This window comes from Chaetodon auriga, chromosome 16, assembly GCF_051107435.1.
Source record: "Chaetodon auriga isolate fChaAug3 chromosome 16, fChaAug3.hap1, whole genome shotgun sequence".
In the NCBI taxonomy this organism is placed as follows: Eukaryota; Metazoa; Chordata; class Actinopteri; order Chaetodontiformes; family Chaetodontidae; genus Chaetodon; species Chaetodon auriga.
The window spans coordinates 6,146,107-6,170,672 of NC_135089.1; the positions used below are offsets into that span (position 1 = coordinate 6,146,107).

General features: G+C 42.7%; 3 protein-coding genes across 10 annotated transcripts in view; 1 reads left to right on the plus strand and 2 right to left on the minus strand.

Annotated features, from left to right (window-relative positions):
• The first annotated feature begins 582 nt into the window (after positions 1-582).
• fmnl1a (formin-like 1a) lies at positions 583-12,839 on the plus strand. The gene is made up of 25 exons (XM_076752333.1): positions 583-1,181; positions 4,296-4,379; positions 4,752-4,838; positions 4,936-5,009; positions 5,688-5,771; positions 5,865-6,008; positions 6,779-6,887; positions 7,110-7,186; positions 7,265-7,358; positions 7,680-7,754; positions 7,849-7,959; positions 8,473-8,622; positions 8,731-8,832; positions 9,371-10,007; positions 10,112-10,236; positions 10,329-10,531; positions 10,638-10,872; positions 10,952-11,020; positions 11,104-11,184; positions 11,291-11,420; positions 11,513-11,676; positions 11,773-11,874; positions 11,960-12,055; positions 12,187-12,301; positions 12,412-12,839. Exons 1-25 carry the CDS (start codon positions 996-998, stop codon positions 12,474-12,476), a joined length of 3,399 nt encoding a protein of 1,132 aa, XP_076608448.1. The 5' UTR covers positions 583-995; the 3' UTR covers positions 12,477-12,839.
• Positions 12,840-17,224: 4,385 nt separating this feature from the next.
• The window catches only part of LOC143333933 (SRC kinase signaling inhibitor 1-like), a 95,826-nt gene continuing 88,484 nt past the window's right edge, over positions 17,225-24,566 (minus strand). For 7 of the 8 annotated variants that reach the window (XM_076752329.1, XM_076752327.1, XM_076752325.1 and 4 more), the window contains 2 exons: positions 23,779-23,916; positions 17,225-18,686 (listed from right to left, as the gene is read on the minus strand). In XM_076752329.1, coding sequence (XP_076608444.1) covers positions 18,681-18,686; positions 23,779-23,916 — 144 coding nt within the window. In that variant the 3' untranslated portion in view covers positions 17,225-18,680. The remainder of the gene's footprint in view (positions 18,687-23,778; positions 23,917-24,566) is intronic. The other variant, XM_076752331.1, reaches the window with a different exon arrangement.
• LOC143333935 (uncharacterized) lies at positions 17,804-18,564 on the minus strand. The gene is made up of 2 exons (XM_076752334.1): positions 18,461-18,564; positions 17,804-18,331 (listed from the first exon to the last, which is right to left on the minus strand). Exons 1-2 carry the CDS (start codon positions 18,500-18,502, stop codon positions 17,804-17,806), a joined length of 570 nt encoding a protein of 189 aa, XP_076608449.1. The 5' UTR covers positions 18,503-18,564.

Genomic DNA, 24,566 nt, shown 5'->3' on the forward strand with positions numbered 1-24,566 from the left:
TACTAACTGCAAACATCTTGAATGTCAAATGGAACGATATGTTCTAAAATTATAACAGCAATGTCCGAGGATACGGAAATGCAGCAACTGCACTTGCAGTAAATGACTCTAAACACGGAGGGGCGCTGTTGGACAATCCTCAATCATCGCTACCTTGTCACTCAGGACTTGGCCAACTCTTACCTGACTGCCACATCAGTATGGCCTCATGTTAAGAGAAATAACCAAAACAAATGTTACTCAAGGGCCATGTAACAGCATGAATGCCTTGAGTGTAGTGACAGTAAATTCATGGTAAGGTAAAGTTTCCTTTGCTTGTTGATTTATTTTACATCTGCACCTGCTTGGTTTGGGTGCTTCCTTAACCTTGGACTCTCTTTCTGCTTTCTTTCATTCCTGTGCTACTTTATCTTAGTAATCATTCACCTAATGCATGCAGGGTACGTCTAATGGTTATCATGTTTATCTTCCACTCTGTCCTCCGCCCCAGGTTCTGTTGCTGTCATGCACAGGAAGTAACTCTTCTGCTTTTGTGCTGCTGTGGTTTCAGTCTGTGTTACAGAGTGTGTCACACTCCCTTCTCCTTCCTCTCACACGCAGACCTCTGTACTTACCAGAGGTGTTATCGGTCGACTAGTACAGAGAATAGTGAGTGACACTTAGTTAGCTCTTTTCTTCAAGCCCAGCAGGCCCCTACAAGGCTTGTAACCTTATTCTCCAAGATACTTGTGGACAGAGAGGGATAAATTGATGAGAGGACAGACATGAGGATAAATTACCTTCTTTCATCGTCCACCCTGTCCTTAGGACCAAGACGGATGCAGTAGACCAGAGGCTTGATGTTCCTCTACATGAAGGCCCAAAGACTCGGTTTGATTTAGGCCTGCTTGTTCCTGTCATTTGGAGTGATCATATTTTGTCACTCTGTTTTGGAATACACTGATTTCTCAGGAGAAAGGGTTTGCGTAAAGCTGGATTACTTGTGGAGATTAGTTATGGGGAATGCGGCTGCAGGAGGCTTGGAGCAGGAGCCGAGTGAGGGCCGGGAGGCCAGGAACTCAGTTGGAGCAGCTTCTGGAATGAGTGATCCCACTCCAACCTTGCAGAAGAAGCAGCCGGCTCCCCCCAAACTGCCCATGCCTCCAGAGGAGGAGCTGGAGGAGCGCTTCAATGTGGTGCTGGTGAGTGGCAGCACAGGAGACAACAACGCACACACGCTTGCTACACATGAAAACAAAGAGTATGCATTTGGTGTATTACCAATGCCAGCTTTGGTTTTGTGGTTGGGGCTATATGTAAAGGCTGGGATGATACACACACACTCACACACACGTTATTCAGAGGCCACATTCAATTTATCAGCCGTGATTTAAAGTTGCTATACACTGAATGTCTTGTTTTGAACTCTGTGACTGATTTATGGCGCCAAAAACAATTTGAAGTAGCAGATTGCACATGATGCAAGCCTTTTCTCATTTGTAGTCTCATAATCTTTTAGAATATCTAAATCCTGAGGCCCGTTTGTCTGGTGGGTACAGAGAGCCAAACTTTACAAAATATCTGCTTTAAATGTCATCGTGCAGAGAGTCATTTGGGCTGTCATTTTGCACAATCAGATTTGCACAGAAGTCATCGACAACAGCTCCGTTCGAAGAAAGGATTTCACAGTAAAAAGAGCGTTATCGACGTACTCCTTTCCTTCACTGTTAGATTTGTAAATGTCAGACTCAGAATAGGGTGATTAGTGCATGCTGGGGCAGCTGGCCTCAAGGGGAAGTTGAGCAACACATTTACATGAGACCATAAGACCGGAAAGCAACTGTTTCACCATTCTTTCAACAGCCTTACAACAAGTTGGAAAACATAAAACCCTTTGATGAGTACTCTAAGCATTTGAGGCACCATAACGAATAACACATGAAAACATATTGTCCTGTATCAGGTATGCTGAAGCACTTTAAATCTTTCATTCTGTTTGCTACGTACTTGTGGATGGAAAGAAAAAAATAATTCCTCTCAAGTGCAATATCTGACTTGTATCTCTTTTGCTGGACTAACTCATGTTAATGAGCATTAAAACAGCTGTAAAATTGTACCAAAGACAAATAAGACTATTAACTGTGATGGCACAGTGCAGCCTGCAGCAGCTCCATTAGCATCAATAACGAGCCTGACTTTATCAACCTTTACATTTGTCTCAATTTTTACACCCAAATGGGCTTCATTTACTGCATGGTTATAGCTATGCTCTCTGCTCAGTGGTAAAAAAAAAAAAAAAATCCATCCTAGCTTTAAATTTCTGTGATGCTCCACTTAAGTGTGACATCGTGGGTGTTGGATGGAGCTAAATCCTTGTTTTTCCAGGTGAACAACAAGTGTCCAGGTTCTCTGCGGATGTATAAATAATGAGCAAACAGATGCTGGGATGTTAACATTAAACCAGTTTAATGTAGGCTTTGACGAGCTTAAATTCTTATCTGCTAATGCCTTAAAAATAATAAATCTGAAATGGCAACATCTAAATATTCCCATGAAATTTATCTGAAAATGTCTAAAACAGTAGAAAAAAAGCTCCGTGAAGGAGATTCATGATCACAGTGGAGCTGATATGTACACAGTAAACATAAACACTGCCTTTATGTTAAAATTCAAGTTTGACTGTTTCACGTAAGTTGCGTAAACTTCTTCCACAAATGGAAATGTTGATGTGTGAGAGGACATGAGAGTGTAGTATTGGCTTTAGGGTTATGTATTTCATAATATCTATGTGACATATTGTGCTGAACAAAGGCGCCATGTGCCATTTCATGCGCCCAACGCCCTCATGAAAAGTATGACCTCACTTCTTCTTTCGGCAAAATGTTTTCAGTTGTTTGCGTCGTGGACTCTAAAAGGAAATGAGAAAAGCACTTTTTCTTCCACATTTTCTCTAAATGTAGGGAATTTGCACTCGCAGTGCATCATGTAAATTCATGCAACTGTGCACAAGTGTTTATGTAAGTCTTTTTTTTTTTCGGTAAGTGTGGTACCATAAAACCCACAGCAGGACCCCTCCCTTTCCCCACCGAGGATGAGGCTTCGGCTCCCCAGAAGCAAAACAGCGGCCATTTCCGTTTTTGCTTCTCTTTTTTTCCCTAAGGTGTGACAAAGAAACTACAAACGGCTGCTTGAATGTAAGACCAACACCCAGTGTCAACCGAGATGATTAGTTTTGCCAGTAATTCATCACTTTTGGAGATCAGGTGCATCACCAGTGACATGGCTGAAGGAAAGCTGTGTAGATAAAGAAACTTAGAGTTGAAGAACGTAATACTCCACTGAGTCAGTGACCAAAGAGAGAGCTTAAACCCTGTGATTAAAGGCTTTTTATTTTATCTGAGTGATTGAGGGCCATTCTTCTGTCTCTCTATCTTTAATAACTTTTAGATTTTTGTCCCACACAAACTCCCCAATTAGGTCGTGAATCATTCATAAGACTTTAAATTAGTGTTCATTAAACCGTTCAGTTCTTAGGCTATCAGAATAGGAGAATAACCTTTAGAGCAGGAGTCATTTCACTGTCGGCCGTGGGCGGTCACTCAAAGGGAAACTGTACTTTTTGGCCACGGATATGTCAGCTCCTCAGAGAGTTTGAGTCAACCTGCAGCAGAGAGGTGTTTAGGTGGGGGGGTTCGATCTGTGTAGAATCCTCCATGCAGTTGAGAGGATTATAGACAGTGTGTGATGGAAAGGTGTGTGAGAACGTTTAAAGTCTCATCTTGATAGAAAGTCTACACAAACAGTAGTTATGGTCTGTGCTTAAACTTTGTGTAATTTAAATAAAAACAGACAGATGAATAAAACCAGCAGCGGAGAGGGTTTTCTTAATTTTCTACGTGCCTCGTTTCATCTTCATTAAAGGTTGCATTGTGGTGTAAAATTTGACAAAATATCATCACACACAAAGGCTTGAAGGTTCGCTACCAAAAATATTTCTCTTCTGACGTACGTGTTTCCTCCTGACAACCATCAATACATGCATGTAAACACTGAGTCATCTTTGCTTCCGGCAGGTAGTCAACACCTTTCTGCTTTACACGGACGGTAGAAATATGTGCTTTGGGAGATTTGAATATTGTTGCATAAGCAGGAAACATAAAGAAATGACGTTGGAGGCATTAAGATGAATTGTCGAACAGGAAGATCCTGGACTGACTAATATGAAACGGTGGTTTCTTTCTACCCATTCTCGCATGTAAAATGAATCCACATTTCTTTAGAGTGAAACGCCTTCTCTCCTTTGATCTCTCTTTCAGAGCTACATGAACTTACCTCCAGACAAACTGAAGCTGTTGAGTCAGTATGACAATGAAAAGAAGTGGGAATTAGTCTGTGATCAGGTAAGACTATTTATTTTTTGGGTAATGAGCTGGTTTCTGAATTAAACCTCATCTAGCATCATCAAACTGAGCAGGATTCTTGCACCAGTGCCCTCCCTTGAACCGAGTTGACACAAAGTACATAAACACCCAAAATGGATGTGTGGTAAAGAGCTGAGTGCAGTGCGAAGACGTTGCAGCACAGTTTCTGTGGTTGTAACCGATGAAGGCGTCAGCATGGAAACAGAGGGCGGTTTGTGTCTGTTGTGTTTACTAGCACAGCGCCACATGTTGTGTACTGGTAACCATGTCTCCAGTCCAGTCTTCTTTGAGAGCTATTGATAAAATTTAACTGAATCAGATGCAACTTTTGACTCAATCCTTCGTCCCCAGGAACGTTTTCAAGTGAAGAGCCCCCCGTCCGTTTACCTGACCAAGATCAAGAGCTTCTACCAGGATCAGGGAGGGGTGTCTCGCAGGGTCAGTGTTGAGCATCACTTTGCTTTCATATCTGACTCATCTTTAAGTTTCTGTCTGCGCAATCACGTCTTGATTCTCACCTCCTGTGCTTCTTTAGCTGAAGAAACGGATCCAAGAGGCCACCCAGGTCCTTAAAGATTTGGAGATATCCCTTCGCACCAATCACATTGGGTGAGCTTGTTGAGTTGGGCTGGGTCTCACTTTATTATCTATATATGAGCCGTTTAATAACTTTTTTTTATTTTTGTATTTTAGTCTTTTTTCATGTTTTTCTTTTGCATTTTGACTTTTCCTATATTTGGTTGTATTTTAACTCATCCTGTCTGTAAAAGCACTTTAAATATATGGAAATAAAAGCATTATTTTAAGGTTCCTAATTTGAGTTTTCTGCTCCATACTGCTACTAGTGGTCAAAACTCAACAGTACCTTTAAGACAGATGCCAAAGAAATGACATTTCCAATTATTATTGTCATTCTTATGACTCGTTTTCAGGTTGAGTTTACTTCTACTGAACATCAGGATCATTGTTAAAGTGAAAATGAAGTGTAACAGTTGAACATAAATTCAGCAACTGGTCAGACAGTCACACAGCAATAACTATCTAAAGTCTGCTAGCATTAGCCACCATAAGCTACTGCATCAGACTAAGTAAGGTTTACACAGACAAACCCTTGAGTGAACTGAATCGAGCAGGAGTGCAGTTCAACATTTCTTTCGTAAAAGCAAGACTGTGTTTTTTTTTCTTTCTAAAGTCACATAGTTTTGTTTAAGTGTTATCTGAGTGCAGGATATGTGATATATAATTAAAAAACATTTCTTTAAGCGTTTCATTCTTCATTTCTTGTAGATGGGCCCAAGACTTTCTCAATGAGCAGAACAAAGGTTTGGATATCCTGGTGGAATACCTGTCCCACGCACAAAGCGACGCCTCGTGAGTACCAGCAGGGTGTGAACACTCCCTTTTGATGCTCTTACAGTGAATTTGTTTATCACTGTGCATGTTTATTGTGTTTAAACTCTTTAGGTTTGAAGTGGAGAGTGTTGAAAATGGTGGCACCCTGTCGGAAAGAGGAAAACCAGCAGAGAGGTCAATGGAAGACTTGACCAAGAGCTCCAGCAGCTCCCACTCACATGGGATGACCAGAGCTGCTCGTGCTTTGACTGTAAGGTAAGAAGCTCCACACATGAAAGCTTATTGTGGTACAGCTTGCATGAGAAACACAGATGTTCTGAGACTTCTATCAGTATATATATATATATATATATATATATATGTATGTGGTGCGCTGCATGTTGTGAGTTCTCATTGAAGAGTAACAGTGCAGCCTGTACAGGAGCACATATAGTTAGAAAGTAGGGTCATGTGGGGGAGAAGTGGTGTGATGGTAGCGTACTGTCGTGCCACAGAGGCGACCAGATGCCACGAAATTTTGCTGAACTGTGTCAAACTGAACCTCATCCGTTTCTGTCTGCAAATCAATATTTTTTTTTACATTTTGCATATTTAGGTCCAGGTAACAAACAAACTGCGTAGGATTTTTTTTTTTTTATCTTCGTAAAATATGACACAAACAGTCTTTATAGCACTGTTTTTGTTTGCCCTCTGATTAAATTTCATGGCCATCTCATTGCTAGACAGCAGTTCCTCTTGAAACTGAGATGACAATAAACTCAATTTCTCACGCTCTCATTCTTTCATACCCTTTGCTCGTTGTTGACTATTTTATTCTCTATTTTTCGTTCCACCTGATGCCACATTTCAGCTGTCAGACAGACAGCCCACGTCCAAAACAGTGCTGGAAGCGGCTCTATTTGTTATGATCGGCTGACATCAAACTGTGCTCTGGGCGTCAACTTCAAACCATTTGCACACACCGTAGCTTCTCTTTTTTTAAAGCATTTATTTATGGGGCCATATGATTTCTCATCCCTCTACAGAATAAGCTCCACTCTGGGGAACAAGATGCACAAGAAGTCCCATTCCTCCAACCAGAGAGATGATGTGCATGTGTGCATCATGTGCCTGCGAGCCATCATGAACTACCAGGTAGAGCTTCAACATACTCTGCGTCCATTATGGTGCAAAAGCAGCCTGTCAGTAAAAATGTGTGCATTTTTTTTGCCTATGAGTTGACATAATTTGACTTTTTGCCACTTGATTGATGTTAAAGCCTTAAAAAAAACCTTAATGTTTTTTTGCACTATATTTTTCTCCAACCAAACACACTTTTCCTGCATCTTTTAACACATGGGCTGTTTATGTTTTCAGTCTGGTTTTAACCTGGTGATGACTCACCCGCGTTGTGTGAACGAAATCACGCTCAGCCTCAACAGCAGGAATCCCAGGTGAGTGCGTGTGTGAGAGCGATGTGTGTGTAACCTGTCCGTCTGTATCCGTATCTAACCCCTCCGATGCTGCCACAGGACCAAAGCCCTCGTGTTGGAGTTGCTGGCTGCCGTGTGTCTTGTCAGAGGAGGACATGACATCATTCTCTCTGCTTTTGACAACTTCAAAGAGGTGAAATGAGCTCTTTATTAGTAATTTCACCACATTACAATGCTCCCATTTGACTTTTGCCTTTTGCTCGTTCAGTCATACCATTGTTCCAGACTTCCCCTACTTGATTACTCATCTTGTGACAGACACAATCCACCCCTCACATGCATACATGAAGGCATAATTTTAGCACATGTAGAAGAGTCATGCATGTGTGTCTAAGATCAGCTAGTCCATGTAACTTTTCAGAAAAAGACTCTCTTTGCATTTATGCCCCTCTTACGCCCCCATTTGGACAACAACTAAAACGCATATTCAGATAAGTTTCTACTTTTTTCTCAGGTGAGCAGAGAAAAGAACCGCTTTGAGAAGTTGATGGAGTACTTCATCAATGATGACAGCAACATTGACTTCATGGTATGTCCACAGATGCATTACTTACATACAATGGATGACTGCTAAGCAAATGAAGGGATTTTTGACATTTAACTCTCATTGTGTCTGTCTCCAGGTGGCTTGCATGCAGTTCATAAACATTGTGGTCCATTCAGTGGAGAACATGAACTTCCGTGTTCATCTCCAGTACGAGTTCACTCACCTTTCTTTGGACAAGTATCTAGAGGTGAGTGTGCATAAAAATCTCAGTGGTCAGCGTAAACCAAGGTTTATCAGCAGGGTCTGCAGGTCGATCATCATTAAGACTGAAAAGTCAAAGCGGCTGTAGTTGACTGTGAATCATGAAGACTCACTGCAATTCTCATGAAATACATACATACACATACATTTTCTGCATGTCATCCGATGAGTTTAAAGTAACATGTGGCGTCAACTTGGTCAACCCTATCACCCATCCTCTTCCTCATTTAGTAGGATGTGGCTGCTGCATGTTCATCCAAATTCCCTTTCCTGTTTTGCTGATGACAACTTGTTTATAACACATAATAAATAAAAGAGCAATGCTCTCTCCATGTAACAAAAAAGTTCAGCATTACAATATGAAACAATTAGTTGCTTATTACTATGCCATGTGTACAATATTACATTAAAAATGCAACAATATATTATTCTATGTAATACTTATTAGAAGTTATGATTTCTCTCTATAATGTGGAATTATTGTATGTGTTTGTGTTAGCGTCTGAAGCTAACAGAGAGCGAGAAGCTGCAGGTGCAGATCCAGGCGTACCTGGACAATGTGTTAGATGTAGGAGCCCTGCTGGAGGATGCTGAGAACAGAGGAGGGATGATGGAGCATGTGGACGACCTGCAGGATCACAACGCACAGGTCAGCCAAAAAGACAAACAACCAAACAAAAAAAGGACAACAGGGGTCTCTGTGAACAGAAAGACGCTGTCGTGTTGTGATGCTAAAGCAATGCTGTCTGTGTTGTAGCTGAATGCCCGGCTTGAGGAAATTGAGAATCGTACTGGAGAGAGAATATCCGAACTTGAGACTCAGCTCATGCAGGCCACCAAGGAGACCGAGCTGCTCAAAGTAAGTGCCGCTCCATACAGTGTTTAATAAAATTAATCAGCCAGGCAAGGTGTGACATTCTCAAAGTGATTAGTTATAATGAGGTCAAAAGAGTGGCAGTTCATTTTATTTTAATAACCTTAATATGAACGTAAAATCTAATCACCTTCAATATGAAATAAAAAGATGAGAGTATTTGCACTTCTGTAATAATTTGTAAATGACCTTGCATTTTAGTCATGTTAGCGACATGGGCTGTAGAGGTGTCAATATCTCAACCGCTATTTGATAGATTGTCATGAAATTTTGTACGGACATTCATGTTCTCTTGAGGATGAATTGCAATAATTAAGTGCAATTGCAATGGTGATTCTCTAACTTTTCATCGAGGGCCAACACAAGGTCACAATGTTATTTTGTACTATACTTTGGGCTATAACCGTCACCTTTGGCTGTCCTTTTATTTTTTTTGAGAATATACGTCCTTTAAAACCTGAAGACTGAATTACACGTTCGTTGTGGAGATGTGTGTTTCTATATTTGTCTTTGTGTCCAATAGGAAAGCCTGCGAGACTCCTGTTCCCAGGTTAGTACATTGCAGCAGAGAGAACGGGAGCGAGAGCTGGACAGGGAGAGGGAGAAGGACAGGGAGCGTCTGAGCACCTCCGCCCCTCAGACGTCTTCAGAGCTGGAAGAGAAGATCCAGGAGCTGAAGGAGAAGGGGCTGATCCGACTGAGTCGCAGCGCCTCCGGAGGTCTGGACATCCAGGTTGTGCCCATCACCGTGGTTGAATACGTCCAAGCTCCAGCCTCAGCCGCCCAGCCCAGTTCTCTGGACTCCACCACTGATTCGGTTTCCACACCATCCAGCCCTCCTGCCTCTGCCCCTCTGCCGCCTCCCCCTCCCCCTCCACCTCCCGGTGGTCCAGCAGAGGTTGCTTCTCCTCCTCCACCACCCCCTCCACCGCCACCGCCTCCCCCAGGAGGCTGTGGTGCTGTGCCACCACCTCCTCCTCCACCACCTTCCCTTCCTCCTGGAGGAGGTCCATCACCTCCTCCTCCACCACCTCCCCCTCCTCTTGGAGGAGGTCCACCACCTCCTCCTCCCCCACCTGGTGCTGGACCCCCATGCCCACCTCCTCCGCCTGGTGGTGGTGGACCCCCTCCTCCTCCTGGAGCACCAAACACTCAATCTGGTAAGGAGGTTGACGAAGAAAAGTATTGAAAGCTGTCCTGAGTTTGGACCAACAGCAAATATCTTATGTGTTCTACTATTTCTCATCTTTTTCTGTTTCCTTAGGGCTTAAGAGCAAGAAGCCCATTCAGACCAAGTTCAGGATGCCGTTGTTAAACTGGCAGGCCTTGAAACCGAACCAGGTGACAGGCACTGTCTTCAACGAACTGGATGATGAGCAGGTCTTAGGGGTACGCATCCTCCAGTATTCACTTCCACTGTTTATCCTGTCAGAAAACTGCAGTTTGAAAATACTTTTTTATCGTGACTCTGTCTACATCAGGAGCTGAACATGGACACGTTTGAGGAACTGTTTAAGACCAGGGCCCAGGCTACTACAACAGACCTGTCCAATTTCAAGAAGAAGGCAGTCCAGAAGACCCCCAGCAAGACGTCCTTGATTGACCCCAACAAGGCCAAGAATCTGGCCATCACTTTACGCAAGGGGGGGATGAACCCATGTGCTATCTGCACCGCCATAGAGACGTATGCGTTTCATGGAAAATCTGTTGCATTGTTGACATTTTTGAGCTGTCCTCTGTTCTCTCTCTCATACGCTAACTGGTGTGACTCTCACGACTCTTTCCTACAGGTATGACCAGCAGTCTTTGTCCATAGACTTCCTGGAACTACTTGAGCACTTCATACCATCAGATTTTGAGAAGAAGCTGCTGGTTAACTATGAGAAGGATGGCCGCCCGCTGGAGGAGCTGACCAACGAGGACCAATTTATGTTACGCTTCGGGAAGATTCCTCGTCTGGGACAGCGAATCAGCACTCTCACTTTCATGGGCAACTTCCCAGACACTGTTAAGCGCCTGCAGCCGGTCAGTTTCTCAAATGCGTTGTAACTTGGACATAAATTCTGAACCAGGTGTACTGATTTTATTTTTACTGCATCCACAGCAACTGAACTCCATCATTGCTGCATCCATGTCCATCAAGTCTTCAACCAAACTGAAAAAGATCTTAGAAGTAAGTAAAGAGAATACGACTGATGCAGTGCTGACGTAGCTTCCAAATTTGTGATTTTGCATTGTCTCATGTGTTCCCTCCAGATTGTTCTCGCCTTTGGCAACTACATGAACAGCAGTAAGAGGGGCGCAGCCTACGGTTTTCGGCTGCAGAGTCTGGACCTTGTAAGTAGGCTTTGGTTGTACATTTAAAGGGTGATTATGTAACGTTTGAAAGAAGAAATGACATATTCTTCCAAATATCCACTTTGTCAATATCTTTACTCTTCAGCTGTTGGAGACCAAGTCAACTGATCGATCGCAGACGCTTCTTCACTTCATCACCAATATCATCCAGGATAAATACCCAGACTTGGTCAACTTCCACACTGAGCTACACTTTATAGACAAGGCAGCCCTCGGTACATCCACACAAACAGTCAGGCTGTCCAGTGATGTGGCTTGTGATTTAAATTTGGAGTGATATTGAAACTCAGTTCTGTTTCTTTGCCAGTATCACTGGACGGCATTCTTCAGGACATCCGCTCATTGGAACGAGGAATGGAAATGACCAAGAAGGAATTCCTGGTGCAGGATGACAGCCCGGTGTTGAAGGAATTCATCAAAGCCAACAGTGAGCAGCTGGAATCTTTGATCAAAGACAGCAAGACAGCACAGGTTAGCTCTCACGTAGTCGCAAGCTTACAGACAACTCTGACCAACACCTTATTTCATGCTTTCAGACACACATTTCATGTTGTTGTCTCCCTCCAGGAGGCATACGGCTCTGTGGTGGAGTACTTTGGAGAGAACCCCAAAACCACGCAACCTTCCATGTTTTTCCCACAGTTTGGACGTTTTATAAAAGCCTATAAGGTGAGGATGTGTGGTAGATTTCAGATATCTATCCATCACAAGCGTCGCATTGCATGTTAATCCTTTTGCTCTTGATGGCGCACAGACGGCACAGCAAGACATTGAGCAGAAAAAGAAAATGGAGAGTGAGAGCAGTGAGGTGAAAGAGCCATCATCTCCCAACAAGGCTGGGATACAAAAGGTGAGATATTAAAGGTTCAGTCTTCAGAAATTATGCATCAGATATTGTTGTTTTTCAATGGCTTAATTGGTTGGAAATTCTGATTTTACTTTGATATCAAATGCTTCTATTTTTTTTTTTTTTTTTGCTAGGGGCCTATGATGCCTAAGATGCCCCAGATGGACCTGATAGCTGAGCTGAAGAAGAGGCAGGTGAAGCCGCAGGTGCGCGAAGGGAAGGACGGCGCCCTGGAGGACATCATCACAGGTACAGTAACGTTTCCTGGAGGAGTCACATGGAGATATTTTAAGGATGGGTGCTGCATGTTTGATGTTTACGCGCTGCTGAAAGTTGCTCTTCTTGTTATTCTGCCTCAGATTTGAGGAACACGCCATACAGGCGGACAGATGGTCGACGGCCAGCGCAGCGCCAGGACACTTGAGCCACTTCTGGTCCAGGAGTTTTAACACGTTTAACTGGAATCACACTCAAGCATACAAACAAAAGAACAAGCTTTAAAATGTTCTGTATATACCGTATATCAAAATATATAACTAGCCATACGGCAGTCTGCATTGTTCTAATATTTTAGTGTGAATTTGCTGTGTAAATAGAATTTAAGTTGGAAGTATTTGATATTTTTTAATGCAACAGTCCATGAATTTGACACCAAACAATCGTATTATTTCTGTGGCGCCTCATGGCCGTGTATGCTCTACATTTGCAGTGTTGCTCATTATCAAGTAATGAAAAAAAAAAAAACAAAACATGACTATATTATAAAATAAACCCATTTTTTAGCCACCGTTTCTGCGTTTGCATTTTCTCCACAAAATGTTATAAGCAGGTCATTACAAAGCAAGATCAGACGTCGCCACTGTACAAGAGAGCTGCACTTTATTGGACACACAATCACAGCAAATTATGTACAAAAGAAGGCAGGTTCAACTGCCTGCTGTCTTCTCACAGGAAAAACACACACATTTCTCACAGAATATCATGGCATCCACACTGATAAATTAGTATCTCCAGTATCAGTAGGCTTTTAAATTTATATATCATTATATTATAGATCTATTTTCTGTATTATTTTTGTTCTTATATCACACTACTCTACAAATGGGAGAATCACTCTGTGGAAAGAGTACACCATCACCGGTGACTTCTCTGGTTGGGGTGCGTTCAAGCATTCTGAATCCTTCTAGACATTCAACACTCTCTGCCACGATCGTCATCTTCATCGTCACATAACATCACAGTAAGACTGAACATGCCTGTGTCACAGATACCAAAATAACATCTCATTCTCCATGTTAGTAAACCTGTAACATACTGTAGAACCGCTGTTCTCCTTCCCTCTTTCTCATTTTTTTGAGAAAACATGTAGACAACATTTTTTTCGACTGCACCGTGCGATTGCTTGAGACTATACATGCATTGTTTTGTATATACCTTTGTACCCATCGTCATAGTTTATTAATAAAACATCTTTTGGACATAACAATTTGTTGAACTCGCTAGGAATGACTCGGCCTATTTACAAGTCAATTTTGTTTTTCTACTTTTGATGCCAAGATTTTTGAACATCCACACATTCATGTAAAAATCTCATATACATACTACAGAATGTAGGTTCATTATAAAAAAAAGATATAATGGCAAAGGAAGAGATAAAACTTTAAATTCATACAATTCCACACAATTCCCTTGCTGCTCCATCTTGGTGGTTTTAACAACTTTTGTGGTTTAGCTTAAATGCTACTTAAAGCCACTCGCTGCAAGCGCTGGAACTGAATAAGCAACAAAATGTACTTCCACCAGTTGAACCTGTTGTCTCTGAACGCTTTTCCGCATTCACGTTTCTCCCGCTCTTGTTCACATGCAATCATGACACAAGGAAAATTTAAAGCCATTTAACTTACTTTTCTCAAAGCAGCGAGGCTCTATAAGAAGCCTGTGGGCCCATAAACCGACCTCTCACAGTAGTTACCACAATATCTGTGTTTCCCACCATCGTCAACTCACTAATACCAGCTGAATCACAAATACAGGATGGGGTGAAACCAAAAAAACAGACCACAGGTACAGAAAACAACCCCCAGAAACAAAAAGATAGTAGCAAAATAAGCCCCTAAGCACAGGCACTGGTCCAGCCTCTTACACCTTAATAGTGACCCTTCACATAAGGAGGCGAAGGTGCAGACAAGCCGGACAAGCGTTTTCAGGGACAAGCTTTTCACAAATCAAAATTACATAAAATCTAACTCCGTGTTCATAAAGAAAACCCTAGAATTTAAAAATGAACTTCAGTGTATATTACAGAGGCTAACTGTTATCTATACAGATATTTTTAAACAAATATAAAAATGTTCTGCGTATGAATAAATAATCTCAGTGTGAAATGTAATATCTCTTTCAATGAATTAAAAAAGAAAAATCTGTACAAAATGGTCACTAATATATAAAACTGAAGAGATGATGACATTTTACAGTATATAATTTAATCTAGGCCTATATATATATCACACTTTTCTTCACAATTATAATATCATACACAAACATCTCACTTAGATATATTTATATATGTATATTTCTTCTATGTTTGAGTTCAAGTTTGCATGAGTTTTTCTGATTGCCAGTGGCATCCTCTTTGAGTGTCTTCGACATGCCCTCGAAGCCTCCAGCCATGTTGAAATCACAGCCCACTAATACTTGTCTTGAAAAAATCATTCCAGAGAGCATTGTCACGCAATTCTGGGAGGTTTCATCTCAGACTTTACTTGGGGAAAGCGGCCAGGCGTGAATACTTCCTTCCCAACGCTCACCAGACGCAAATGCAGCAAATTTAACTCTGAGAGTTATGGATTGGAGAGTGGAACAGCATGAGTAAGTGAATTTCTTTCATTTGACTGCACTCAATATGAAACCCAGGGCTTGAACCTGCCTGGCAGAGCTGCAGAGCACCCGGGGTGAGGCTTAATTCGCTGTGCTGTGAGCTTGCAGTTTTGCACATTGTTGGAGCTCGGGGAGTGTTTAGTCAAATGCCACCGCTGCAACCTGGCACACTCTGCATTTCAAGTGCTGTGTTGTTTTTTTCTGCGAAAAATTGGAACAAGACAATTCTCGCAGCCTCGTCTTTGGGTAAAAGTGTTATTCTGTCATTGCTGCTGATCTCATACTGCAATGCAAGATCAACTGGGTATTTCTGGCATGAACAAAGTCTTAGAGGCACTGGGAAAAACATGGTAACAGGTCCTTGCAGACAAACAGGCCTTTCTCAAAGGCAAAGAGCACTGCCTTGGTGCTAATTACATACAGCACACACTGTTACTGGTCATGAATTGAGGCCCATCAAACTTTATCCTAAGATAAGCTCAACTGAGTGGTTTTCATTTCACAGACGCTCCACACCAAAGACAAAGCAAAGTGAAAGGGGCAGGGAGAGAACAGCCGCTTAATGGCTCTCTGACTGTCAAACCCTTCCTCTCATCTCTTTGGGTCTTTTATATCACAAGCACCCTCAATGGATACAAGGCAAGTCAAAGCCGGCCTTATTAAAGTAGCCTTCAAACACATGTCCCCAAACTAATCCCCTCTCCTCAGGCTGCCTACTGTTTGACATGAGCCCCTTTGCACATGTTTTAATCTCAATGCCACCAAAAAAAAAAAAAAAAAAATCGATTTCACAGTCATTGTAGTGAATGACTGAAAAAAAAATCACTTTGTCTGTGACTGTCCGTTCAACCTCGTCACCTCCCCAGTGGGCAGCCTTAAGGCAATAACACAGAACAGAGAGCTTCAAACTGGTTCCTTGTGCAGGTTTTACACTGAGGGAATCACTGACAGGCCTTTGGTGTGCTTTAAATAATGATAACTTCAACTACTGCCATTAAGGCACAGCAAAGGCCTAACATTCATAAATGGTTCGTATTTCAACATGCAGGTAATAAAACCAACAGCAGTATTGGTAACCGAACAGTATTTCAAATACGCAGGGAGGATTTTTTTCATTATTCCAGAAACATGTGTAGCTTTGTGCTTGTCAGAGTCAACCAGATTCACAAGGTCAAAATCAGAGGAAAGGGTCACGTGTGAGAGGAAGCTGTGCTTGCTTTTTATTTCTATATCCTCCTCTCAGGCTCACCCAGAGTCGAGCTACATCTGATCTTAATATGTGCTGATTAACATTCTTCATCTTTCAAACACTACTCAAGAGTTGAAACAGTGTCACAGACGCTGAAGTGCGATCAATTCACTGCAGTGAAAGATACATTTTGTTCTTCTTCAAAGAAGGTATTATGTCCTACACTGAGACCTGCAAATGGCTGAAAACTTTATGAGCGGCTTCCCGGCAGATTAAAGTTCAAAAGAAACAAGTGTCCGAAGAAAAAAAAAAAAAAAAAACACCATTTGATCTGTCACTCTGTAGCTCAGGTTCCTTTAAAGGGTGAAATCATGTTATAATCGATGTGGGAAATTCTGTTTGTGAGTGTGTGACTTAAAAGATGAATCATCGCACAAGATTTGATGAAACAAAAGAGTGTGTGCTTCTACAAACTGCTTGGCTGCACAAGTGCGTGTGTGACAGAACGTGTGTGTTATTCATCAATGTGTGTGCTTGAGTCTTTGGGAAGGTTTTCGATGTCAGGTGCTAAAATCCCACAGAGATGCTACAGTGGAAACATCCTGATTGTCATAATTAACTAGTCCATACACATATACAGAGATTCAACATACGTATACAATTCACCGTTTTTCCCTTCTGTTTGTGTAACTGTGACTCCTGGGTCAGAAATGTGCTGTTATAACACTCCCCTACAATGTGCTTTAGTCGAAATTGAATTGAATATTGAATTAATTGAAATTTTTTTATAATTGTTCCTAATTTTTTGATGCAAGAATTTCATTTTGCAGGGATGCATATAAACGTTCGGACTGCGCGACATGAAATCAAAGCAGGCTGTCAGATGGTGGAATGTGCACTTGCAACAAAGCACAGGTCAACGATTGGAGAGCGAGGGCAATCATGTAAACTCTTTACACAGTGTGTACAAACGGAGGGGAAAATATAGCACCAGTTCAGAGTTTAAAACACAGGTGATGCAAGTAAATCCACAAATGGCCTTTTAACACAAAACAGCTTGAAACCACAATCATCACCTTGATCTACTTTTGATTTTTTTTTTTTTTCTGAGCGAACTCACACTCTGCCAGGTGACGCAGGTTAGTGAGAGCAATATTATCCTGAACACACACGATTACTGGACTCACTTGGTGATTATTGCAGCTCTATTTTCTATGATAAAAGTCACAGTCTAGAAATGATGCCTACTCCACTAACAACCCACTGAGTGAGGGTATATATGAGACTGCTACTGTCAGTAAATCCATCCAGGCCACATCAGCTTAAAGCAGGCAGCTGGTTGGAGGGGAGCCCCATTTGTGCGCTCTCTATCTGGCAAACTGGCAGTATGAGTGCGTGGGAGGACTGCAGAGGAACTACGGAACAGAAGATAAGAGTAGGAAACTTATCCAAGAATCAGACTGTGACTCCATTTACAGTACGGTCGTTCTTGCCATGGAAATATGAAGACTCTGCATACTGGAGTGAGGCCAAAAGTAGAGAGGAAAAACAAGACGAAAAAGCCAAAAAGTCCTGAAAGAAAATGACCCTAAAAAATGCTGGAATTTTCCATTATGTAGTTATTTTCTCTTTATGGTTCGTGATGTGATGTTGCTTGAATGCCTCTCATGTCCTCCTCCTCTTCATCACCGAGAGTTGCCAGGGGTGAAGTCCCTATTCACAGGCTCGCTGCCACCTTCCTTGCAGCTGTTGAGGCTGAAGCTGTCGAGGCTTCCAGCGCTGGACTTGAGAACCGCAGAGGAGAGGGTGAGGGAGCTCAAAGGGGTGGGAGAGGAGGGAGACAGGGAGGGAGTCGGGGTGGTGGGTGAAGAGGAGGAGGAGGAGGAGGTAGCGGGGGGAGTAGGGGAGGAGGACTGGCTGCTGGGGAGGGACAAGGAGGAGGCTCGCTGCTCTCGTAGAAGGCGGTGATGACGGAGGGTGGAGGAGAGGAGCAGCGCCTCGGCGCTCAGGCCGGAGGCAGACAGGCTCGCCAGCAGGGCCTTCGCTTGGCTGGAGGAGGCTGTCAAGGAAGGCATCGCCCCCTCCTGGGGGTACTTCCTCAGGCCAGGGACAAACGCTGCTGCAGGAGAGGGCACTCGGCCTGAGAAAATGCCCGTTTTGATGCCAGAGAGGTATGGCTCAATACTGCCACTGGTGCTGTTGGTGCGCAAGGCCTTCAGGTAGAGCAGGGAAACAGAAGACAGGAAGGGGGAGGGGATGTTTTCAGGGATCAAAGGGGAAATCATGTAAAATTAAAGTCTTAAAATTGGCTGGGCGCTGTCCCCTGCAGCACCTTCCCTTACCATTACAGTCAAGCATGCCCGTGCATGCATGCTTGCACACATACTCGCTCACACGCATCCACAACTGCACACAGATTGGGGTTCAGTGTAGATTTTGGAGTAAACACTGGAGATGTGAGAGAAGCTGATAAAGTGAAGGGGGCAGATGGATGTGTGTATCTCTCTAGTCAGGTGAACAGGAGGAGGAGGAAGCTGAAGAGGCTGGACACGGACAGGTCGCTCACTGCTGCAGGGACACAGGTGCAGTCGGTGGGCAGGCCGTGGGGTGCAGGGCAGCACGGGTTCACACGGGGTGATGGGGTGGGTGAGGTTGACCGCAGGAACAAGTGTCAGAAGAAACGTGTCGTGGAGGGGAGTAAGGGGTGGGGGTGTGGGAAAGGAAACAGAACAAGAGACAAACACAGGAGATTGTTATTCAGGTTGATATCAGCATGTGTGATGCAAGCCAAGTGACAGACTGCCATCTACACATGATGACCAAACCACTGATAAACACACCTTCTGTCATAGGGTGCAACACTAAGTGACAATGTAAAATACACTGGTGTTGACCACCTTTATTTTGACACTTGTTTTAATGAAGGTTACTCATTAAAAAATGCAAAATATCCTGGTGGACAGACAGCGTCACACGTTGTCCCTTCATGTAATGCTGAAAAGAGTCAGTAGATGGCACTGTTCCAACAGTATGAAACGTAGGTAACACATTCCCAACAGGCATTTGTCTCTCTTTTGCAGGTGGAGCTAAGCTGAATGCATCTCAAAGAAACAGTTTATAAGTTTCCTGTGTAATGGACTAACTGAGCAAAGCACACCAAAGTGGTGACAGGCTGAGATAAGAGCCAGAATCTGCTTTAAAGAGCCAAACCTTATTATTGCAAACAATTTTACACTCGAGGGAAGTTTTATTTTTTATGAGAAGCAACAGAAGTGAAGTTTTTCCTGTGGCTCTGAAAGTTCTGAAACGTGTTTGTTTATGGATTATGGGGATTAGTTCTATATGAAAGGAGAGCAGGTGTGCTAGTCCAGACTCCACTGCTGGGAGGCTTTCACCTGCTCTGTTATAGTTCCAGAGCCTGTGCTGCCAACCGTCCCCAGAGAGCGGGGCTGTTCCTTCTGCGTGAGGAACTCCTCTCAAGCCTGGCCGACACATTTATTCTGCTCTGTTAGTGCGGCAGAGCAGCCGCCCTTCATCTCATGCACTCAGAGCTGCCTGCCAAACGACAGCCTCCCTGGATAGGTCTTCACAACCCCCACCTCATGCCCAGCACCTTTAACTAGCCTGTTTTACCGCCAGAAGTAATAAGAGGCCAAATGGGAAATGGAAATAGGGTTTTGCAGTGTGAAAGTGATTCACATTGTCATGCCCTCCTTGATCTGTGCCAAAGCAAACGGGGAGAAATTGTGGCTTTGAACTGTCTGTTCTTATCCAGCACATTGATTTGAGGGATCCTCATGCCTGGAATGCTCTAATACCTCTGAGTAAAGCTTTAGTGAGCATTCAGCCTGAGCACAGGAGCACGGAGCGCTATCAGAAAGGCTCTGTTAATTTGAACACTCGTAATTAACACACGCTGATACCATCAGAGCCAAAACTAACAAAAGAACCTGATGCTGTTCAAAAACTTGAACATCAGTGTTACTTTTTTGCTCCAATGATCAAGTCTATTTAGACAACATCATTTGCATGGGCAAGTCCAGGAGGGTTGCCAGGGGGAGCCTTGAAATCTAACCTTTTGAGCTTCAAAGCCTCTAAAATCTGATTGGCCACCCCAATCAGCAAAATTTGGGATTTTGTAACCCCAAAACCCAAAATGATGATTAGCTGGACGGCACAGTGTTCATTCGGCCAGCAAATTCCAATCTCAGTGAAAATAAAAAACTTGAAATTGGCCATGCTAAATGCAGGACAGACATGAAACCAAGAAGTGGTGCCAGTGCATCATGTTTTCGCTGATTGCAGATGGTACACAGTGATGCCTTAAAATGCTTGACTGTCCCGCTGGCTGGCTTTCACAACTTGTTGACGTGCAGCAGCTGCCTTTCATCTGAACTGGTGGGACATGTCATTGTGTGAATGATGCTAAAGGTATTTATATATTTAGATCTATTCACCTATTAGCGGGGGTTGGCAGGCTGAGAGACTCCAAAGTGCTGTGCTCACTCTGTGCCCTGTTCGAAATGCCCTAGAAATGTCAATTATCATTTGGCCAGAGGAAACAAAAGAGGAAACACCAGTGGGAACTGGAAAGAGGGTAAAGGTTTGGGGTCATGTTGAGGGAATTATATCCAGGAGAGGTTTAAAAGAAGAAAAACCTTTACCTTCATCTGTGGGCCAAGCAGAGAGGTCACCCAAGGAGGGCACGTCTGATAGTCAGAACAACAAGTCAGAAGTGTTATCAGCAGGCGTGAGTTTGAGGGTGAACTGTGCACGGCGGTGGTTCAAGTGGGGATCATTGTTTGGTTACAGCTCAACGCTGGATGATTGACTGCTTTGGCACATTCTGCACAAATATATACTGCAAAAATAACCTGCTTACTTTTTAATGGTCAAAAAGTTGCAGCTCATGTGTTTGTTTTTTAGTGGCCATCATTAGGATTTCTCCTCAGACAGATCACAAGCACAGATGTCAGTGACGGGTTAAAAAAAACACCCAGTGAACTGAACATAGAGTCGGCAAAAGTTCTTAATCAGCTCTTAAAGGCTGTATGCAAGTGAGCCGGCCGCCTTGATAATTTGATGAGATGAGCAGCAGATAATCAGCGTGTTTTTCCAGCGTACTCCGTGCTCAGCTGTTTCATCATACTGAATTTAAAATGATTTAGTGGACAGATTTTGTTCCATCCATCTGTAGGCTAAATAATCAGGCTCTGTGCTGTTTTTCTCGGTTTGACATTAAAGACATCAGGAATCTGACCAAGAAGGCGCGATTTCAAAGGTAACAACTTATGGAAAGCAATAAAACAGCAGTAGATTCTCAGCATCGCGCTTCGTTAAGGTTCGAACAGGGTGCTAAAATATTTGTGCTTATATTTTCCACCAAGTTCATGCTACAGCACATGGAAGTTTGTACTTCAAGTTTATGAAACCCAAAAGTCTTCAAGGCACATTAATTCATATGAATAAATAACACACGTTTTTCTAAAGGTATGTAGCAGTTCCCAAAAAAAGGCCCTTTATTATACTTATTTACATAAATATCTATATTCATAGTTAGGCCATGTATATTTACATTCAGGGTATCCATACTTACACTGAGGCTATAATTCTTTCTATTGAGGTCATTTACAATGTGCTTTATCTTACACAGCATCCCAGCTTTTTTGGAATCAGGGTTGAACTTCAAAATGCGACAAAATGCAGTTTTGGGCAGTTCTGAAGACTGCCGCAGCTGACAGTTTAGTGTCTTGGTTTAAGTCAGCTGGTTCTTTGTTTCTCTCTGTTAGCAGTCATGCAGTTGTGGTATGCCACCCGAAACGGCTTGGAAACAACCTCCCACGCTGACAATTACTGTCCACTGTCCCTCTGAGGATAGCGCTTTCACACATACAGCTTCTTTTCACAGTGACTGTTTTGAATAGTTTGCGGACAAAGAGAGCGTGCCATGTGTGTCACACTCAAATAATGGGATTAATTTTGCTTTCACTACACAAGTGTAGAAATCCACTCTGCTTCCAACTCACAGGGAACAAGAGGCTGACAGGGGAAGAGTGAAAAGCAAAAAGGGCCAGGGTGCGTAAATTGCAGAGTACAGAAAGCGGAAGAAGGAAAGAGACATAAAGAAGAGGAAATGTGAAAGACTTAATGGTGGGGAAAAGAGAACTGTCCTCTTCATATTGAATAATCAGTGATTGCCTGTGACTCAAGGGGCGATTATTACATTGCACTGCAGAGATTCCTTCCAATCTTCTCTCAGTCTAAGGCAGCCAAAGCTTCATTACTCTCCCCATCTCTCCAATCTCTCTCTCTCGGCCTAACACATTCATTTGTCTGCAGTCTTCAAGACTGAATTTGTGTCTGAATGCTCTGTCAAATTCTGTGGGGTACGGAGGTTTATGTTCACTTCACTGCTCCTGTTATTTTTCAAATTACATTGACATTAAGCTTTTTTCCCTGTGCACTGGGATGGTGCAAAAATCTTCTCTTGGCTTTACTGGCCGGACATGCTTCAACAGTTCAATTTCCTCGCCTCCAGAGGCCATCTAGCATCCTTACGTCCAGTACTTTACCTTATTTCATAACACTGAACTGATAGCAAATTTATAGGAAAAAAAAAAACCGTTGAGCCAGCCATCAGGCTATAACAACAAATGTATAGATAAAGGCTTCAGGAGGAAGTGTGCAAGTTTTATCAAACTTAAGTCATTTTAAGTTTTTAATGCTTGTTAGACTTAAATATAAAAGGCTACACACTCCAGCTATATACTGTATACTGATTTCTCATCTAATCAGTCTATTATGATGAGACATAATGTTAAGTAACAGTGTTTTTTTTGTTTTTTTTTTTTATAACATTTAATGATTTCTTAAGATTTTCAGACATAAAAACAGCACTACTCCTCCACCACTGCAACCTGTGTGACACACGTCTCCCTGTGAGACAAAACACCTGCAGGGCATCCTTTGATCTATTTATATCATCTATATCATTAGCTAAACTGGTTTTAAATTCAGTTAGTCGTGAAGCTGTCTTTTAAAAGATTTAGACCATACATCTTAAAATGACATCTTGTGTGAAATGTAATCCGAGGAATGAAGCGTGGTGGGACGTGCAGTTGTTCTGTGGGGCAAGGAGAGGACCGAGTGGAGGTGAAGAGTGATGGTAATTTATGCTTGATCTGGTGTGTAACATACAGAGGGGCTGCATGGCTTTTCTCGAGACTGTCAGCGTGCAGAGGTCAGGAATGCAAACACTCTTGTTGGAGCAGCATGAAGGTCATCCCCTTCATAACAAATTATGTTTCTACATGAAGAACAAGGTCAAATTTCCTTGTATACTGTATGTGAAAGAAAACTTAAAAACTCTTCCACAACCAAAGAATTTTCTGTCCCATTTTTCTTGATTTATAGCCAGCACAGATCATTGCCTCTGCCCCAGTTTCAGAGGGCATGGCAGAACACTTTTATGACTCTTACACCTCTAATCAGTGCAAGCTTTTTTTAAATATGTGAGAAACCGTAATGGCATTGGTTGCAACTACCAAAAAAGAAAACCAATACTGAGAGTGTCTGGAAAGTACCGCACAGTCCCGTCTGCACAGGCTCTGCAAGATCAAGCGTGCATTGGCCCTGACAGTGCTAAATATATATATATTACCTGCTGCTGATCCTGGAACTTCAGGAAGTCCTCTCTTTTGCCACTTTTAGTCTTGTCTGTGCTATTCTGCTGCAGGTGCTTCAGTTTGGAGGCAGCTGAAGAGTGGAGAACTTTGCCAACACTAGAAATATTTCCTCCCTGAGAGGAGAGAGGAGGAGAAGGGGAGGAGAAGTGTGAATCAGACCATGGACACACAGTGCATGGTCGTGTATTTCATTTTTCCTCTTCAGTGTCTTTGGTTTACGCTTCAGACACACATCAACTCCGTACAGTTTGATTCCAGCAAGCTAGTCTGCCTCCTGAGACCAATGAGGTTTTCGAGATCAGAGCTTGTAGCTGATATAACTGAACAATCCACTTTAGTGAGGTTCACCATCTATCAGTAGAAAATGACAAGGAGAAAAATAAAGAAATGCAGCATCAAAACTGACGTTGCATAGCCTCGTCTCACCGCAGAATCCATGAGACATGTGCTTAATGATCCTTCCCACTGAGTTACTCCGTCGACTGTCTCTAATACGTACAAAAATAAATACTTATTGAGTCAAATTCCCATCGAACTGTGCCTCTTGTGCATACAGAGATGTTAGCTGAAAAGAAAACTGATAAAAGATTAACTGCGGCAGCGTCAAACAGTCAATATTTCTCTGCTAGAGTAATCCAAAGAAGAGACACCTGGAAACTGCCAGTCTTTCTCTTAAGCCCTTTCTTCTCTTCATGTGAATTTTGGAATGGCAGACATGAAATACACGGTATATTTAACGCTTGAGGCTACATCCATATTATAA

What these genes read in the sequence shown, in the direction of transcription:
- LOC143333935 (XM_076752334.1), bottom strand. Translation starts at nt 18,502, where the DNA reads ATGTGTGCAAGCATGCATGCACGGGCATGCTTGACTGTAATG. An exon ending in GGGCATGCTTGACTGTAATG is followed by an intron (nt 18,332 to 18,460) that starts GTAAGGGAAGGT and finishes CTCTACCTGAAG; the next exon opens with GCCTTGCGCACCAACAGCAC.
- fmnl1a (XM_076752333.1), top strand. Translation starts at nt 996, where the DNA reads ATGGGGAATGCGGCTGCAGGAGGCTTGGAGCAGGAGCCGAGTGAGGGC. An exon ending in AACTGAAAAAGATCTTAGAA is followed by an intron (nt 11,021 to 11,103) that starts GTAAGTAAAGAG and finishes TGTTCCCTCCAG; the next exon opens with ATTGTTCTCGCCTTTGGCAA. An exon ending in AAGACAGCAAGACAGCACAG is followed by an intron (nt 11,677 to 11,772) that starts GTTAGCTCTCAC and finishes GTCTCCCTCCAG; the next exon opens with GAGGCATACGGCTCTGTGGT.